Raw genomic sequence first — 18,747 nt, 5'->3', positions numbered from 1 at the left:
TAGCTCCACAATGAAATAGGGTACAGGCAAGGCAGTAGGCTGTTAGCAAGCCTGCCAGCTTAGTGGGAGTCTGCCACTAGCACAATCAGTGGTCAGCTCAGCTATCCCCATTGAGACCGTGTCTGTGCCTCGACCTGGGTTGGGCAAAACTAAACATGGCGGTGTTCGCCTCAGCAATCTCACTAAGATAAAGACCTCCTCCATTCCTGTCATTATTGAAAGAGATTGTGACACCTCACATCTCAAAATAGGGCTACTTAATGTTAGATCCCTTACTTCAAAGGCAATTATAGTCAATGAACTAATCACTGATCATAATCTTGATGTGATTGGCCTGACTGAAACATGGCTTAAACCTGATGCATTTACTGTGTTAAATGAGGCCTCAACTCCTGGTTACACTAGTGACCATATCCCCCGTGCATCCCGCAAAGGCGGAGGTGTTGCTAACATTTATGATAGCAAATTTCAATTTGCCCCCCCCCCCCCCCCCCCCCCCAAAAAAATGACGTTTTCATCTTTTGAGCTTCTAGTCATGAAATCTATGCAGCCTACTCCATCACTTTGTATAGCTACTGTTTACAGGCCTCCTGGGCCATATACATCATTCCTCATTGAGTTCCCTGAATTCCTATTGGACCTTGTAGTCATAGCAGATAATATTCAAATTTTTGGTGACTAATATTCACATGGAAAAGTCCACAGACCCACTCCAAAAGGCTTTCGGAGCCATCATCGACTCGACATCATCGAGTGGGTTTTGTCCAACATGTCTCTGGACCTACTCACTGTCACAGTCATACTCTGGACCTAGTTTTGTCCCATGGAATAAATGTTGTGGATCTTAATGTTTTTACTCATAATCCTGGACTATCGGACCACCATTTTATTACGTTTGCAATTGCAACAAATAATCTGCTCAGACCCCAACCAAGGAGCATCAAAAGCCATGCTATAAATTCACAGACAACACAAAGATTCCTTGATGCCCTTCCAGACTCCCTCTGTCTACCCAAGGACGTCAGAGGACAAAACTCTGTTAACCACCTAACTGAGGAACTCAATTTAACCTTGCGCAATACCCTAGATGCAGTTGCACCCCTAAAAACATTTCTCATAAGAAACTAGCTCCCTGGTATACAGAAAATACCCGAGATCTGAAGCAAGCTTCCAGAAAATTGGAACGGAAATGGCGCCACAGCAAACTGGAAATCTTCCGACTAGCTTGGAAAGACAGTACCGTGCAGTATCGAAGAGCCCTTACTGCTGCTCGATCATTCTATTTTTCCAACTTAATTGAGGAAAATAAGAACAATCCTTAATTTATTTTTGATACTGTCGCAAAGCTAACATAAAAAGCAGCATTCCCCAAGAGAGGATGGTTTTCACTTCAGCAGTAATAAATTAATGAACTTCTTTGAGGAAAAGATCATGATTATTAGAAAGCAAATTACGTACTCCTCTTTAAATCTGCGTATTCCTTCAAAGCTCAGTTGTCCTGAGTCTGCACAACTCTGCCAGGACCTAGGATCAAGAGAGACACAAGTGTTTTAGTACTAAATCTCTTGATACAATGATGAAAATAATCATGGCCTCTAAAACCTTCAAGCTGCATACTGGACCCTATTCCAACTAAACTACTGAAAGAGCTGCTTCCTGTACTTGGCCCTCCTATGTTGAACATAATAAACGGCTCTCTATCCACCGGATGTGTACCAAACTCACTAAAAGTGGCAGTAATAAAGCCTCTCTTGAAAAAGCCAAACCTTGACCCAGAAAATATAAAAAACGAATCGCCCTATATCGAATCTTCCATTCCTCTCAAATATTTTGGAAAAGGCTGTTGCGCAGCAACTCACTGCCTTCCTGAAGACAAACAATGTATACGAAATGCTTCAGTCTGGTTTTAGACCCCATCATAGCACTGCGACTGCACGTGTGAAGGTGGTAAATGACCTTTTAATGGCATCAGACCGAGGCTCTGCATCTGTCCTCATGCTCCTATAACTTAGTGCTGCTTTTGATACCATCGATCACCACATTCTTTTGGAGAGATTGGAAACCCAAATTGGTCTACACGGACAAGTTCTGGCCTGGTTTAGATCTTATCTGTCGGAAAGATATCAGTTTGTCTCTGTGAATGGTTTGTCCTCTGACAAATCAACTGTAAATGTTGGTGTTCCTCAAGGTTCCGTTTTAGGACCACTATTGTTTTCACTATACATTTTTCCTCTTGGGGATGTCATTCGAAAACATAATGTTAACTTTCACTGCTATGCGGATGACACACAGCTGTACATTTCCATGAAACATGGTGAAGCCCCAAAATTGTCCTCGCTAGAAGCCTGTGTTTCAGACATAAGGAAGTGGATGGCTGCAAACTTTCTACTTTTAAACTCGGACAAAACAGAGATCCTTGTTCTAGGTCCCGAGAAACAAAGAGATCTTCTGTTGAATCTGACAATGAATCTTAATGATTGTACAGTCGCCTCAAATAAAACTGTGAAGGCCCTCGGCGTTACTCTGGACCCTGATCTCTCTTTTGATGAACATATCAAGACTGTTTCAAGGACAGCTTTTTTCCATCTACGTAACATTACAAAAATCAGAAACTTTCTGTCCAAAAATGCAGAAAAATGTATCCATGCTTTTGTTACTTCTAGGTTAGACTACTGCAATGCTCTACTTTCCGGCTACCCGGATAAAGCACTAAATAAACTTCAGTTAGTGCTAAATACGGCTGCTAGAATCCTGACTAGAACCCATAAATTTGATCATATTACTCCAGTGCTAGCCTCCCTATACTGGCTTCCTGTCAAGGCAAGGGCTGATTTGAAGGTTTTACTGCTAACCTACAAAGCATTACATGGGCTTGCTACTACCTCTCTCTCTGATTTGGTCCTGCCGTACATACCTACATGTACGCTATGGTCACAAGACGCAGGCCTCTTAATTGTCCCTAGAATTTCTAAGCAAACAGCTGGAGGCAGGGCTTTCTCCTATAGAGCTCCATTTTTATGGAATGGTCTACCTACCCATGTGAGAGACGCAAACTCGGTCTCAACCTTTAAGTCTTTACTGAAGACTCATCTCTTCAGTAGGTCCTATGATTGAGTGTAGTCTGGCCCAGGAGTGTGAAGGTGAACGGAAAGGCTCTGGAGCAACGAACCGCCCTTGCTGTCTCTGCCTGGTCGGTTCCCCTCTTTCCACTGGGATTCTCTGCCTCTAACCCTATTACGGGGGCTGAGTCACTGGCTTACTGGTGCTCTTTCATGCCGTCCCTTGGAGGGGTGCGTCACTTGAGTGGGTTGAGTCATTGATGTGATCTTCCTGTCTCGGTTGGCGTCCCCCCCTTGGGTTGTGCCATGGCGGAGATCTTTGTGGGCTATACTCGGCCATTGTCTCAGGATGGTAAGTTGGTGGTTGAAGATATCCCTCTAGTGGTGTGGGGGCTGTGCTTTGGCAAAGTGGGTGGGGTTATATTATATCCTTCCTGTTTGGCCCTGGGTATCATCGGATGGGGCCATAGTGTCTCCTGACCCCTCCTGTCTCAGCCTCCAGTATTTATGCTGCATTAGTTTGTGTCGGGGGGCTAGGGTCAGTTTGTTATATCTGGAGTACTTCTCCTGTCTTATCCGGTGTCCTGTGTGAATTTAAGTATGCTCTCTCTAATTCTCTCTCTCGGAGGACCTGAGCCCTAGGACCATGCCTCAGGACTACCTGGCATGATGACTCCTTGCTGTCCCCAGTCCACCTGGCCGTGCTGCTGCTCCAGTTTCAACTGTTCTACCTGTGATTATTATTATCTGACCATGCTGGTCATTTATGAACATTTGAACTACGTGGCCATGTTCTGTTATAATCTCCACCTGGCACAGCCAGAAGAGGACTGGCCACCCCTCATAACCTAGAGAGGAACCAGGCTTCTTCCCAGGTTTTGGCTTTTCTAGGGAGTTTTTCCTAGCCATCGTGCTTCTACACCTGCATTGCTTGCTGTTTGGGGTTTTAGGCTGGGTTTCTGTACAGCACTTTGAGATATCAGCTGATGTATGAAGGGCTACATAAATACATTTGATTTGATTTGATTTAGAGTATGATATACCATTTTGTAGCTCTGAGTCTACTTTTATCCAATGTATAAAAAAAAACATTTCAAATGTTGCTACATAAGACCGATTTGAGCTGGTCGGTCACATACTGTATGTGGGAACTCCTTCAAGACTGTTGGAAAAGCATTCCAGTTGAAGCTGGTTGAGAGAATGCCAAGAGTGTGCAAAGCTGTCATCAAGGCAAAGGGTGGCTACTTTGAAGAATCTCAAATATAAAATATATTTGGATTGTTTAACACCATTTTGGTACCTACATGATTCCATATGTGTTATTACAAAGTTTTGATGCCTTCACTATTATTCTACAATGTAGAAAATAGTAAAAATAAAGAAAAACCCTTGAATGAGTAGGTGTGTCCAAACTTTTGACTGGTACAGTATGTGTGTGTATAAGTAATTTGCCTGTCTGTCTGTTCACCTGTTGTTACTTACTTGCTACTCCCGAGGCAAGTCCGTAGAGCAGGCCTCCTCTGTCAGACTGCTGTTCAAAGATGTGTGTGGCAGGAGGCGGACACTTCTCCTGTCTGATGAAGTTATACAGCAGAGTCTTCACCAACAGACTGGTCAGGGACAAACTGGGGAGGATGAGACATAGACAACGACACAATTAGTGACACTAAGTCAACACACAAGCCAGCAGCTTGTATTCATGGATGCCAAGGAAAACCAGGCTTCCCCAAAAAATGTACCCAAGAAAAAATATAAAAACATAAAATAATGTATATTTAGTCTCTCTGTGTTTTATAATGTTCATTCAATTCGCAAGAGGTTGAATGTGTCTCACCGGAGAAAGCATCCGAACGAGCACAACAGTGCCCCTCTGTCTCTGTATGTGTAAGCCATCTATCTGATGCTGTCTGGTCTAAAAGAGTATGAAATTGTTGCCGCTTGTAGCATTGAATGCAAGGAAAGCCAGCGAGCCCTTGACAAAAAAAGTGAAATAAGAGCCAATCTCTGTTGAGATAAACTGAGTGAGCTCAACTGTGAATGGTCCTGATGCACCAAAATAAAGTGTCAAGGGAAGCCAGTTTGGATTTGGCATCATTCCTATCAAATCGCATCAACAGCATGCGTCATTGAGAGAAACAACTTGAATTGTTGCATTTCGTTGTGTTCTTCCGGTGGCTAGCTCATTCCTAAATTAGCCATGTATGGCGATAGTTATTTGGGCTTGTGGTTTTACTTAATTCTCCGTACTGGTCAATTAATATATTGGTGATTCTGATCCAACCATTCATTTATTAATTGTACCCCTGCCCTGAGAAGAAGGAAGTTCAACACACAGAAATCAGAACCATAGACAGCTACATATTTAGCTTAAGTTGAATGGACTAAATCGGTTTTGGCATCTTTCAGTTGTCACTGTATTATACTACGCATAGGTGATTTTATGATGTTGAAATGGTGCTGGAAAAGTGGAAGCAGCTCCTGTTTTCTTTGTGACTTGCGGTAACTCTCCGTGGTTCTATATCAATAGTTGTTTAGTGGTCCGAAAATGTCGGAAACATTAAAACTTGCCTGACCATGCTGTAGGTCATGTAACTGTTACATGCAATATGCTTTGTGGACTTCAATGGACAGAGGTTGCTCTCCAGTTTTGTGATGAAACAAAAGGTGTGGTTGAATTTATTCTGCAACTGTCTTCTTATTGTCTCGGCCTTTAGACCTATAGATCACGGTCGCAAGGCATATCAACTAACAGATTACAGAGCAAACAACGCAATTATCAGAACACTTAGATGGTAATATGGCATTTTCTTTCTGGCTTCCCAGTGATTTTAGCCACACACAACTACTGACACAGAGAAACCCAGTAGACATGCTAGCAATAGATGGGCATGACAGGTATGTTATTACATGTTATCACATTATCACCATCATTTAAGTGATAATGCCCCCGAGGCCAGTGTTTGGAGGATATATTGGCACGGGTGTTGTTAGGCCTGAGACAAAAGTCGAGTTACCAACATATTCAAATAATGATCTAAATACTTGAATTAAAAAGTTATTTTGATGAATTTATTTATCCTTCCACAAGATATAGTCCCGACACAAATCTAGAGTTGCTACCCAAGCCGGCTGGTTGCTCGCTCTATTGGTTCGATTGCTAGAGACACAAACCAGTTGTTCAGTCTTTTTGTTCTGTATCAATGGACGCGACCCAGTCGTTCATTCTAAATGTTCCATTGCCATACTAGCTGGCAAGGTTCTTATCCCTTGCTTGCTAGCTAGCCAACTACGGCTAACTTAGTCACATCAAAAAGTTCAGCCAGAATTACAAAGTAACTTCATTTGCATCTGTTTAAGCTGTTTTCTAGAGACATTTATTTGGATACATCCATAACAATGAGCTAATGAGGCGCGATTTCGCCTGGCATAGAAAATGTGCTCTCTCGTCAGGACACTGTTGTTCAGAGAAGCTAGCCAACAAAACAGCTAACAATCATTAAAAACTGAAGCTGGAAAGACCGCAAACTAGCTGCAATTTGTTTCCTGAACCTTATTTTCAATTAACATTTCTTTGTATATATCCATAAAAACTATGCCAGCTGAAACATGACCCCGAATGCTTGGGAAACGCTGCCTGCCTGTCTCGTCTCGACTCACAACACGTTCATTACTATGGGACAGCTGGAGATCGAATTTGAATATTGATAGAATGCTGTAAATGTCGAAGAGACAGACAGCAATATTTATACAAATCTGTTGAAAACTAAATGTTAGTCTAAAAGGAATAGTGAGATAATGTCTAGATGCTTTTTATAGTGGAGATCAAGTTTATAAATTGCTTGTCTGGGCTAATTAGAGGGTGGATTGCGAAGAGTAAATTGGCATTTTAACGTCATAGATTTAGCCGGTGGTAACTTGCGGCAAAGACACCGGCTGGAATTCAGTTTTAACCAATCAGCATTCAGGATTAAACCCACCCGTTAAATAAAAAATGACATATTCCTGACCTATGCCATCTATTTTCAGAAACAATGAAATTACTAATAATTGACCATTTCACCTGTAACAGTTGTGTAACGATATTCGTCGTCGGAAGAAGAGGAATCATCGGACCAAAGCGCAGCGTGGTAAGTGTTCATGCTTTCTTTTTTAAAACTGAACACTATAACAAAAATAACAAAGAATAATAGAAACAGTCCTGTAAGGTGCAAACACTAAACAGAAATTAACTACCCACAAAAACCCTGTGGGAAAAAGCTACCTAAGTGTGGTTCCCATTCAGAGACAACGATAGACAGCTGTCCCTGATTGAGAACCATACCCGGCCAAAACAAAGAAACACAAAAACATAGAAAAAGGAACATAGAATGCCCACCCAAATCACACCCTGACCAAACCAAAATAGAGACATAAAAAGCTCTAAGGTCAGGGCGTGACAAGTTGTTTACCTACACATTTATTGTGGACATTTCTCAACAACAAAAAATCTATTATTAAAATATGTCAGGACTCAGGTGAGAGGATGACTGTTCTTTCTGTGATTAATAAGTGTATACTGTTTTTGGATGTTTTTGTGGGAAACCAACCTATTTTCTTGTTTTAACGTTGGACAGATATGGGAAAACGTCCCAAGAAAAGCAGCGGTGGGCTTCCGTTTCTGTTTGAATGTGAGGAGAGGAACACAAACTCTATTGTGTGTGACTGTGTGTGTGTGACTGTGTGTGTGTGTGTGTGTGTGTGTGAGGGAGACCGTGTGCTGCGTGTGTGCTGCATGTGTGTTGCATGTGCGCGAGACCGAGGGAAGTGGAGCGCTTAGAAAAACAACTGGTGTTTGTTTTTGTGGGCCTTGTTTTTGGCTGAGGCAGAAGCTCAGCTTTCTTGTGTGCCCTGGCCAGCCTCCCACTGAACCTCAGACAGAGTAGGGTCTGTCCCTATTGGCCCCGGCCAAAAGTAGTACACTATATTGGGTATAGGGTAGCATTTGGGATGCACTCCTCCAGACCCACCAGGGAGATGACTGGCTCCTTAGTGGCAGAGACCGACATCTTGGCTGGACCACTTTCCGTGGAACGTGAGAACATTACTCGGACCTTGATAATGTTACTCGGAACCCTGTCTGGAACAATCTGTAACATGTAGCTAGCTGTTTCCAAGGACTCATGGAGACTCCTGCTAAAGTTTCTTAGTTAGGATCATGTGATTGTGTCATTGTAGAGACTCGCTTGCCAAGGTTACTTTTAGGTCGTGATTATGCCGAATAAGAGTGAACGGGGAAGGCGTCACGACAGTCGCAGACCCATATGTGTTTAAGTATATACAGTAGCAGACCTGGATTGAAATAGTATTTGATTTCATTCAAATGCCTTCACTCACAGTCGGGTGTGTATGTGTGTGCGCGTAACCATCTCTCCACTCACCATCGCCCCTTCATCAGGTACTGGTAGATGAGTCCGTCTCTCAGGATCTCCTTGTGAAAGAGTTGGTAGGACAGCAGCACCAGCATGGTGGTCACAGCCTCAAACAGGATACTGTACGTGATGTCCCTGTAACACAGAGAGAGAGAGAGAGAGAGAGAGAGAGAAACACACACTGTGTTAAATAGACATATCATTTGGTGATCGTGCTGCACAAAGCCTATAAGCACCAAGACATTGAAAATATTTTTTTTGGGGGGGGTTGAAAATACGTATTCAACATCTTGTGCTCAAGCCTGTACAGTTGACAGGAAACACACATGGAACATAGTATTCTGAATGAAACTGGTGTGTACTGAGGAGGACATAAGCTGCTCTCTCTCATCTCATGAATTGGCCCACATGCAGTGACTAACAGATTGAGTACCTCTGTGTGATATGATTAATATGTCTAGTGACACTGGTCATGACAGAGAGAGAGACCCATGGTCTTTGAGCATCAGTGTCACCACCAGTCTTTCCTCACTCGCTCTCTTTTTCTGTCCCTCCTACTCTCGCTTTCTTGATCCCTGTCTCTCACACTCTGAACCCCCCATTGTGCCTCTCCTTCCTGTCCCCCGGCTCTTCCAGTTCCGCAGCCTGTGATGTCACGCCACAGATGCCTTTCACTTTCAGGGTTCTATTTTTACCACTGTACTCAGAGTGGGGGGCTATTCAACTGACACAACCAACACCCTTGTGTCCCCCCCCACCACACACACACAGGTAGTGGGAGGAATTGATCTAGTGTTCCTCTTGGCATTAATCAGACCAACTGGCACACACAGATTATACAGTCTGTACTGTATATAAAACATCTGTGCCCTTTAGATGTTTATTTTCTTTTTCAGTGTAACACAAGCTACCATGGAAAACATCTCCAAATGGTGCGTGCCTGTCCTAGGTGACTGTTCTAGTCAGGCCTACATTGTTTTATTGGATAAATGGTGATAACAAGTGATGGATCCTAAACAAAAGGAGTTCAATCAATCAATCATATATTGATTGCTGCAGTACATCACTGGTCAACTCTCAAAATATTTTTCTAAACATTCTTAAATGTTTTTAAAAATGGGATACATTCTTGAATTCTACCAAAAGTCAGGCTTTCTGTCCCTCTCCTCTCTACTCGGAGCACGTAGATAGGAAACGGGCCGACGGCAACAAAGCGAAAAGAAAAAAAAGACGTTGTGGAGCTTCAAAACAATGAAGAACGGAATGAAATGCTGAACAGAGACAGAGAGACGTGTTTGTTTCAAACCCCTGTCAATCATTTCCTTCAAACCTCAACCAACCTTTGCCTTGGAATGGCTCTCATGTAAACAAGAGTAATAACATCCGTCAGTCCTCCTTTTGCCTTTGATCGAGTTACTACAAGGAGAGTTGAATAAGACACTTACATAGCAAAGTGTGTATGAGTGTGTTCAACTCAGAGTAAGGTTACCGTCATGCACTCCTCAATCACTATCCTCATCATCATCACGGTTCATAGGTTCTAGGCATGACGGTCACATGGAGGAGGAACGGAAGACAAGGAAGTCCAAAGAACATTCCATGGGACATGGAGATCGTCATGCCGATACTTTTATATTGAGTGTGAGGGAGAGAGGCAGTCTTGGCCTGGAGCATGGCCATACTCACGACACACACAAAGGAGGAGACTCATGCTTTCAGCACAGGCACATTGGCAGACCTTCAGAAGTGAATGGCATGGCTAAATAATAGGTGTAGCCAGGCCTAAATAAAAAGTAATAGAAATGTCGACCATGAAAACTAAAGGCAAAGAAATAGACATAGAAATGAGTGTACTGCTGACTGTTTGATGAACTTACACACAAAGATACATCCAGGTGCAGGCATAAGCATGTGTGTGCGCGCACACACACCGCTGCGTGTTGGAAAGGCACAAAGGCGAAGACAGAGGAGTAGCGGAGAAATGCCTTTGAAATGTACACCAGCGCCACCAGCAATGCCGGGCCAGATCTGGGCCGACTCACCACGACCAGCCCGGCGACACAGAACCCAACAAAGCCCCTGAGCCGGAGCGAAATGCCCAATCAGCACAGCAAAGACGTAAGGCTCAGGTCAAAAGTAGTGAACTATATAAGGAATACAGTGCTATTTGAAATGCCGCTGAAGATGCACACTGACCATCCGCTCTCCCTGCTCCCTCCCCAGGGCATTGGCTGCATGTCCCACCCCCAAACAGGGGACTGTAATCCAGCCATCCAAGGGGCTCCTCTCCCCTTACCGCCTGCCTCTCCCTTTGACCCTCCCTAACTAACCCTCAGTGTCTCTCAACCGCCTCACTGTGTGTGGGTGTGTGTGGGAGTGAGAGAAGGAGTGTGTACACCCCACCAGATGGACCATGAGACTGCACTGCAATGGGAACACAGAGATCCAGTGACCCTCTGCCTCTGAACCTCTGCCAGAGACCTCTATTCTATCAGAGACAGAGAGAGACAGAGACAGCGAGAGAGAGAGAGAGAAAGAGAGAGAGAGAGAGAGAGAGAGGCTGGCAAACAGTCAGAGATGCAAGATGAGTAGGTGAATAGAAAGACAAAAACAAAAGACGGTGTCCTTGGTGTGACACCAGAGGACCTTGTGCATTCACAGTGGAGCTCAATGAGTTGGGGCAGGACACAGGATCATATTACCTCGGTCTACCACCATCTGCCCCTGTCTGGGGTCCAAAACCACCACTGATACTTCAACAGACAGTGCCATTAGGACCAGATTATGGTGTCAGGTTTTATATGAAAAAGGGAGAGGTATAAAATGCTACGAGTCTAACTGATGATATAGTAGGCGCAGAGAAGCTGTAGTGTGTAGAGCTGGCCTTTCACTTGTCACTGTCCGTGTACTCATTAAAGCACGTGGAGGTCGTCACTGAGGGTCCAGACTCACCACACCTCAATCTGCTCCCCTCCCTCTATGCCATTCCCTCTTACCACCTTATGCCATTCCCTCTAACCACCTTACCCCATTCCCCCAGGAGAGGTATACTCACAGCAGGGGAACCTCCACCACCAGGTGTACGAGGTTACACATCAGCTCTTCCAGCAGTAACTCGCGCCCTGTGTCTGGAGAGAGCGAGAGAGAGACTGGGGTTAAGCCAATTACCTAGCCTGTTTCTGCTTTCACCCCAGTTTCAATTAGATCAGCCAGTAGCTAAAATCACTCCCTTACCACAGTAAAAAAGACCACTGTGTCCATTTGGGTTCAATGGGAAGCTGTGGTGAGTGCAACCCAAGCTGACAAACAGAAACACATAAGAAGAACACAAGGCACAGTGGGAAGGCTCCATAGGACGCATGGCCTTGATACTGATTAAATATACACTAAGTGGCCAGGTTATTCGGTACACCCATCTAGTACTGTGTCGGACTCCCCTTTGCCTCCAGAGCAGCCTGAATTCTACAGCACATGGATTCTACAAGTCAGAAACGTTCCACAGGGGTGTTGGTCACACCACCAGGTGGGATTGGTCCATGGACTCAAGCTGTGAATACCATATCCTGACTCTGTCATCAGCATGACGCAACAGGAAGCAGGATTCGCAGGACAAGGCAATGTTTTTCCACTTCTCAATAGTCCACTGTTTGTGATTGCGAGCCCACTGGAGCCACTTCTTGTTTTTAACTGATATGAGTGGAACCCGGTCTGGTCGACTGCTGCTATAGCCCACTCATAACAAGGATCAACGAGTCTGAGATTCCGTTCAGCACGTCACTGTTGTACTGCGCTGTTATTTGTCCGTTTGTGGCCTGCACGCTTCTTTCCATTCTCCTTCGACCTCTCTCATCAATGAGCTATTTTTGCCCACAGGAATGCCATTGACTGGATGTTTTTTGTTTGTTGCACCATTCTCGGTAAACCCTAGACATTGTCATGCGTGAAAAGCCCAGGAGAGCAGCAGTTTCTGAGATATTGGATCCGACGATCACACCTCCCTCAAAGTTACTTAGGTCACTCCTTTTGACTATTCTAACTTTCAATCAAACAGTAAATTAATGTCTCGATGCCGGTCTGCCTGCTTTTTTCAGCAAGCCACGGCCACGTGACTGTGTTTGGGGGCGATTCATTTTTGTGAACTGTGTGGTGTACCTAGTAAGTGAGTGTATATACACTAGACTAGTCTATGTTCATTGGCAAAGCCAACAGGGATGAAACATCTCTTGTACATCATTTTATCATGGCAAATGTTCATACAGTGTTTACCTGATAGGGTTGAATACAGAGGTTCCTGAATATCACACAGTCTATGCTGTATATCTATGCTATATATTATATGTTTTGATATCTTTACACTTCAAATGGGTCTTGTAATGAACACAAGTAGCAAACACTATTATAATGCATTATACATGTTCAACGTTACTCTCTCCATGTTTAATCTCCTGTGACTAAAAGACTATTCCCTGTCTACACATTTACAGTATCAATCTGTGAACACCAACAGAGAAACAACATAAATCACAAGAATAAAAACAACTGCTCTGTCTCAGTTTTGGTTTCTGCAACTCCTAGCAATACGCCATTGAAATCCCTCTCTCTCCTCTATCTCTCACTTCCTTCTTCCATCCCTCTCCTTCTCTCTCCCCCTCCAGGGAGAGAGAAGGATTGAAAGAGAGACAGTGGAGGGTGAAGACAGCCTGTTGGCACCATCTCCTCCTCCGTCTCCAACAACTTCCAATTAAGCGTTTCCAGCCCTCCACTCTATCTTTGTCCTACTAACATCCCCATCTTTTCTCACTAACGTCCCTCCCTTCCTCCCTCTTCCCTGTCTTTTCTTCCCACTAATGTCCCCCTCTCTTCCCTTCCCCAGCTTTTCCCACCAACGTCAGTCCAACCCTTGGGAGCCAAGGGCTTAAATGGGAACCCAATCTAGACTACAGAGCCGATATTAACTCTGATGATGGGATGTGATGCCGTTTTTCCACGTCTCCCTCTCTCTCCCCCTCTCTCTGGAAGGGTGACCTACCCAGCAGCCACTGAAGACAATACCAGATGAGGAAATGGAGTGACTGAACTGGCAAAGGGATGAATGAAGGAACCACAGTTCACATAGGCTTAAGTGTGTAGCAGCTTCAGAGTGTGTGTGATTAAGACATCAGTCTCAACATTAAGGTTTCCATTAGCTGGCTATCGGACGATAAGAAAAATGAAAAGCCAAAAAATAAAACTGCTGCCGACCAAAATGACCGGGAGGAAAAAAATGTAATTGCAAAATAATGCTTTTTATTAATTGATGGAAAAATACTAGTGGAGGCAAAACATTTGTTTTAAATTTACCTTTATTTAACCAGGCAAGTCAGTTAAGAACACATTCATATTTTCAATGACGGCGTAGGAACAGTGGGTTAACTACCTGTTCAGGGGCAGAACGACAGATTTGTACCTTGTCAGCTCGGGGGTTTGAACTTGCAACCTTCCGGTTACTAGACCAACGCTCTATCCACTAGGCTACCCTTCCACCCGTCATGCTTATCGTCTACAGGTTAAATTGGCGTTTGTGTATCTTTGTTGGTCATCATGTAGCCCATATAATTTATCAACACAGCTATCACACGTGTACAGTACAGCATAAAGAGTCTATTTTGAGCGGGATTTCTCCTGCAGCTCCTAAGCAGGATGCTGCTGAAGTAAAACATGCTTTTATAAGCCCATTCATGTACAAGCATTCTAAATGCAATCGTGTTAATCTGTTTTCAAGGCCACGATTAAAAACAGCTAGGCCTACTATTTTTATTTGTCAACTGGTAACCTAATTGAAGCATGCCTCCATTCATCATTTAAGTGCAAGCAACAGGCTATCAGCGTGTCACCAGCACTTCACAATGTGAGCTAGAGGCAGTACGCATTTTGAAAACATAGGCCTACTTAATTGTTTGAAACCTAAATGCTTTACTTCATATTATGAGGCATGTCATACCTTGCTTCAAAGTAGCCTATAGGCAAATCCGACCATGGAAAAGTGGATGCAATTATTTTATAAAGACTTCATAGGCGGCGTGTTAATTTCAAGTTTGGAGAAGCGAATAATTTATCCTACCATTTATACTACCGATCTGCGTGCCAGTTATGATTTTCATATGCGCATTTGTGGAACAGTTTAATTTCAATAATAACATTTTTGTTTGTCAAAATCATTGTCACCTGGTAAATCATAAAAATCTGAATTCAAATGGTAAAAATCTAAAAGTTTCAATTAAGTTAATGTGAGAGCACCAGCCTCTGCCATATGGACACATTGATACACCGCGATCCATTGGCGGTTATAGAAATGAGCGCTTTGAACTCAGTCTATAGGCCAATTCAGCAGTAGGCCTAGAACTTCCATTGTCAACTAAAACAAAATACATGAAGTCGACAAATAAAAACTGCAGAAAATATGATAAATTCAGGTTCTTTCAATTGCATTCATCTCTCCACTCAGCACGTCTACCTCCCTTTCTATACGTCTTGAACTACTATTTTTATAAATTCCGTATTACATACATTTATTACTGGTGACATGTAACAGGGAATTTAAAAAAATAAACAATCAAAGGGCAAACAATTCACACAATAAAACAATGAATGCGCAAGAATTGGCGGGAGACAGCTGAGACTCGTCTATATCTTCGTCACACACCCCTACCCTTCTTCTTGTCTCAACATTTTAAATTATACTCAAGACATTATCTTCACACATATTTTAGATGTTTTTCACTGACAGCCACAACTCAGTATTCAGCTAGGTCTATTGCCACTTGCTCTGCCCAAATTGCGGGCCTCCCAAATAGGCATAGGCCTACAAGCTTGTGGCTTGAAACAATCAGCAACAACAACAAAAACAATAGAAAATTAAATATAGATCCTTGATTCCGCTGTCGCTAAATTACGCTTTCTGGTGAAGTATTTGAATGATTTGATTTATTTCTGTATAGACAGGAGTAATTATATAACTTTGGCAAATTTCTGAAAGACTTTTCATATTAACTTTCTTTCCTTGTCCAGAAGCCAAAGCCACAATCCTAGTCATATTAGAAACCCATCCTTGTTGATGCATCTTTAGATTCCCCCTCTTTCTAAGTTTTGAATGGAGATTTTGATACATATGGAACCGCTCTCATCAGTTGCGCTGTTTAGAATAGAGTTTTGGCAAATGTTTGAAAATTATGTTTTGTTGGCTGCTTCATTACATGTTCTGTTAAAATGATTCACCATAATCGAAATGTGACTTCTGTCATTCTGAGCACTGTGGTCGGACGCCCAAATGGGTTACACACCCAATGGTAAATTTCTCAAATGACCGGTAAATTAAAATATTCCATGTCATGTTGCACAGCACCACATTTTCCTAATGGAAATCCTGGTGTGTGTGCACTCTGCAATCTTTTTCATAGGTCAAAGTAAAACACACAATGTCATTTCCCAATAATTCACTATACAAACTAGGATGTTTACCCCTTTCTCTCCTTGGTTTTACAGAAAAGCAAAAAAAATCCCACTATACAAGATGATTTCCTCACCATCACATCAGACTAAATTCACTCAGATGGTTAGCTAGGATATGTGATCAGCGTAAATTATTTATTGCTCATAGGCATTGAGTAAAACAAATACCCTGTCTCCCCCCATAATTTACTCTTACTGGCAGAGGGATAAATTAAAGAAAAAGCCAGCCATAACAACCGAAGGTCACTGTGTGGCACCTTCAGGCCAAAGGGGACTGGTGGCAACTTAAATTGTGGAGGACCAGCTGGAATGGAATAAATGGAATGGTATCGTACACAAACATATTGTTTCCGTGTGTTTGATACCATTCCATTCACTCCATTCCAGCCATTATTATGAGCCGTCCTCCCTTCAGCAGCCTCCTGTGCTTCAGACTGTATGTTTAAGACTTTGTCAGTCTCTGTATGTGTTCTGTGAAATTCACCATTTACCTCAGAGTAACTCACATAATTTCCTAATCTTTTACTTGATCAAGATGTTTACTCTTTTCCTCACTGGTTTTACTATAAAAAGAGACACATTTCCCAATTCCCACACTAACTGCTCTCTTCCACTCTCCCGTCTGCAATGACACACTGTCCTGGCTGTGCTTCAGTATTGAAAAGGGGGATGGATGCGGAGGTGGAGGGACACATGTGTGTGCGTGTGCATGCGTGGAGGGATGGATAAAGGAATACAGGTCTGAAGCGAGGGATGAAGGGATTTCTCTCACTCACCACAGGAGCCTGGCACCCTCTCCTGGTAGGAGAACTGTAAGTGCAGATCCTCCTCTGTCATCTCCCTGATGAAGACTTTGAGAAGGCAGCGAATCATGAACAAAGTATTGTGGGCCTGCCAGATGAACAGCTGACTGGAAAGGGGGGAAAAAGAAGATGAAGATTATTCACTGGTTGAGATTTGTATTTTTCCTTTATCAAGACAAGAGAAATCTAGGCATTGTAATTAACACAAATACTAAACATGAAAATCAGGCACTTTCATTCCATTGTGTCAAATATGCTCATTGTTAACTTAAACTGATTTGGTTGGATATCGCATTAAGTCCGTAGTACCACTATCTATAGACTGGGGGGAGACATAGTGGACATAGTAAACTATGGACATAGTAAACAACCCTGTAATAAAAACTGGTGGCTAGGTGGCTTTGTCAAGGCTACAGACAGCGGACATCCTGTGACATAGAGATGTCCTGTGGCCCCTTGGCTTGTCCTCAGAATGATTGGCCCCTTCAGGGAGACAGCAGTTATGACTCGTGACACATCCGCTATAGAGACACGCAGTAGCAGTAGCCTTGACTAATTGTCTATTCTCACAGTCAGACAGTTACCACAGCCAGGAAGAATGGATGAGCCTCTGCTCTGATCTCTGGTGTTCACCAGGTCATATAAGAACACCAACAAAGCAGACACTCACAAAAACAAGTCACAGCAGGTGACAACAGTTGTGACACCAGTCGTGACTTGCGACACATCCGCTATAGAGACGTAGCAGCAGCCTTGACTACCACTGAGGAAAAGAGCAGCCTCTCACAGTGACAGTCACAACAGCCATGACAGTCAGGAAGGAAGGATGAGCCTCTGATTTCTGGTCACACACATGTACCACCAGTTCATTTAAGCCCACAAATCAACACTAACATAAAAACACACATACAAGCCAATATTATGACCAAAGGCATGTCCCAACAGTTCATTTTAGCACACTAACCAGCACACTAACCAAAACTTATAATCAAGCCAATACATGACCAAAGCAACTGCATTACCTTTAAATAAGCACACCAACACTCGCATAAATACACATTCAAGTCAATATTATGACCGAAGTAATACAGGTAACTGCCAAAATAAAATAAAGAAAACAAGTATATTGAAAGCAGATGCTTCCACAGAGTTAGGGTTCCTGAGTTAATTAAGCAATTAACATCCCATCATGTATAAACATGCCCAGTTGCCCATTATTTTGTCTACCATGGCTAGAAGAGATCTTAGTGACTTTGGAAGAGGGGTTTCAAAGGAGCATATGTGGACACAAGTGTGTGTGTGCAGGGTTCAACACTAACTTGTACTACCAGTGCTACCAACTTTTTGAGTTGGTGAAACCAGCACATGATTTGGTAGACCCATTTAAAAAATATATAAAAAATGATAATGACCTGGCCCGAGTCCCATAATGCGCCTGCATTCCATACAGAAGCAGGCTAATTATGACTAGCCATCTTTAAATTAGCATGCCATTGTGTTCTAACATTGATTTGGATAGATTTACTGTAACAGCAAAGAAAATAGACTTAAAATATAGTGCAAAATGCATTTACTGCAGATTTCACAGTGACATGTGTTCTTTTCTCCTAAATCTTCTAGAGGGCATAATCCACAATTTTTTCAGGTTTTCATTCTCAAAAATCACACTTTCTAAATCGGAAAAACAAAACTGGACGTTCTAAATCCACAACAATGCTTCAACCACATCAGGGGACCATTTTTTAAGTCTGGGGGAGAAAAAAAACTTTGTAGTTACCCTTTAATTCAGGTGCACACCAGCCAGACAGTTGTGTTTGGCTAGCGGTGTTTCTGTAGCACACATGGAGTTTTCAAAACTAATTGCCACTGGATTGATGCAAATTATTATTATTCTGCTAGGTAGAAATACAATACTTTGAAGTTACTCTGCTCACCCATTCTTGCCTTAGCATTTACTGGTAGATATCATAACTTGGAACATCTTTCCTA

General features: G+C 42.9%; 1 protein-coding gene across 5 annotated transcripts in view; it reads right to left on the bottom strand.

The window, feature by feature from the left end:
* Positions 1–18,747, bottom strand: part of LOC110523972 (dymeclin) — a 144,453-nt gene that overhangs the window by 104,783 nt on the left and 20,923 nt on the right. For 4 of the 5 annotated variants that reach the window (XR_005051750.1, XM_036977713.1, XM_036977714.1 and 1 more), the window contains 4 exons: positions 16,732–16,865; positions 11,523–11,595; positions 8,477–8,602; positions 4,542–4,684 (listed from right to left, as the gene is read on the bottom strand). Coding sequence is in view for 4 of the 5 variants with exons in the window: in XM_036977713.1 (XP_036833608.1) it covers positions 4,542–4,684; positions 8,477–8,602; positions 11,523–11,595; positions 16,732–16,865 (476 nt within the window). In the remaining variant the exon portion in view is untranslated. The remainder of the gene's footprint in view (positions 1–4,541; positions 4,685–8,476; positions 8,603–11,522; positions 11,596–16,731; positions 16,866–18,747) is intronic. The other variant, XM_036977716.1, reaches the window with a different exon arrangement.

Source organism: Oncorhynchus mykiss, chromosome 5 (assembly GCF_013265735.2).
Source record: "Oncorhynchus mykiss isolate Arlee chromosome 5, USDA_OmykA_1.1, whole genome shotgun sequence".
Classification (NCBI taxonomy): Eukaryota; Metazoa; Chordata; class Actinopteri; order Salmoniformes; family Salmonidae; genus Oncorhynchus; species Oncorhynchus mykiss.
The sequence above is the reverse complement of the archived record's forward strand: the minus strand, read 5'-3'. Positions and strand labels throughout refer to the sequence as shown.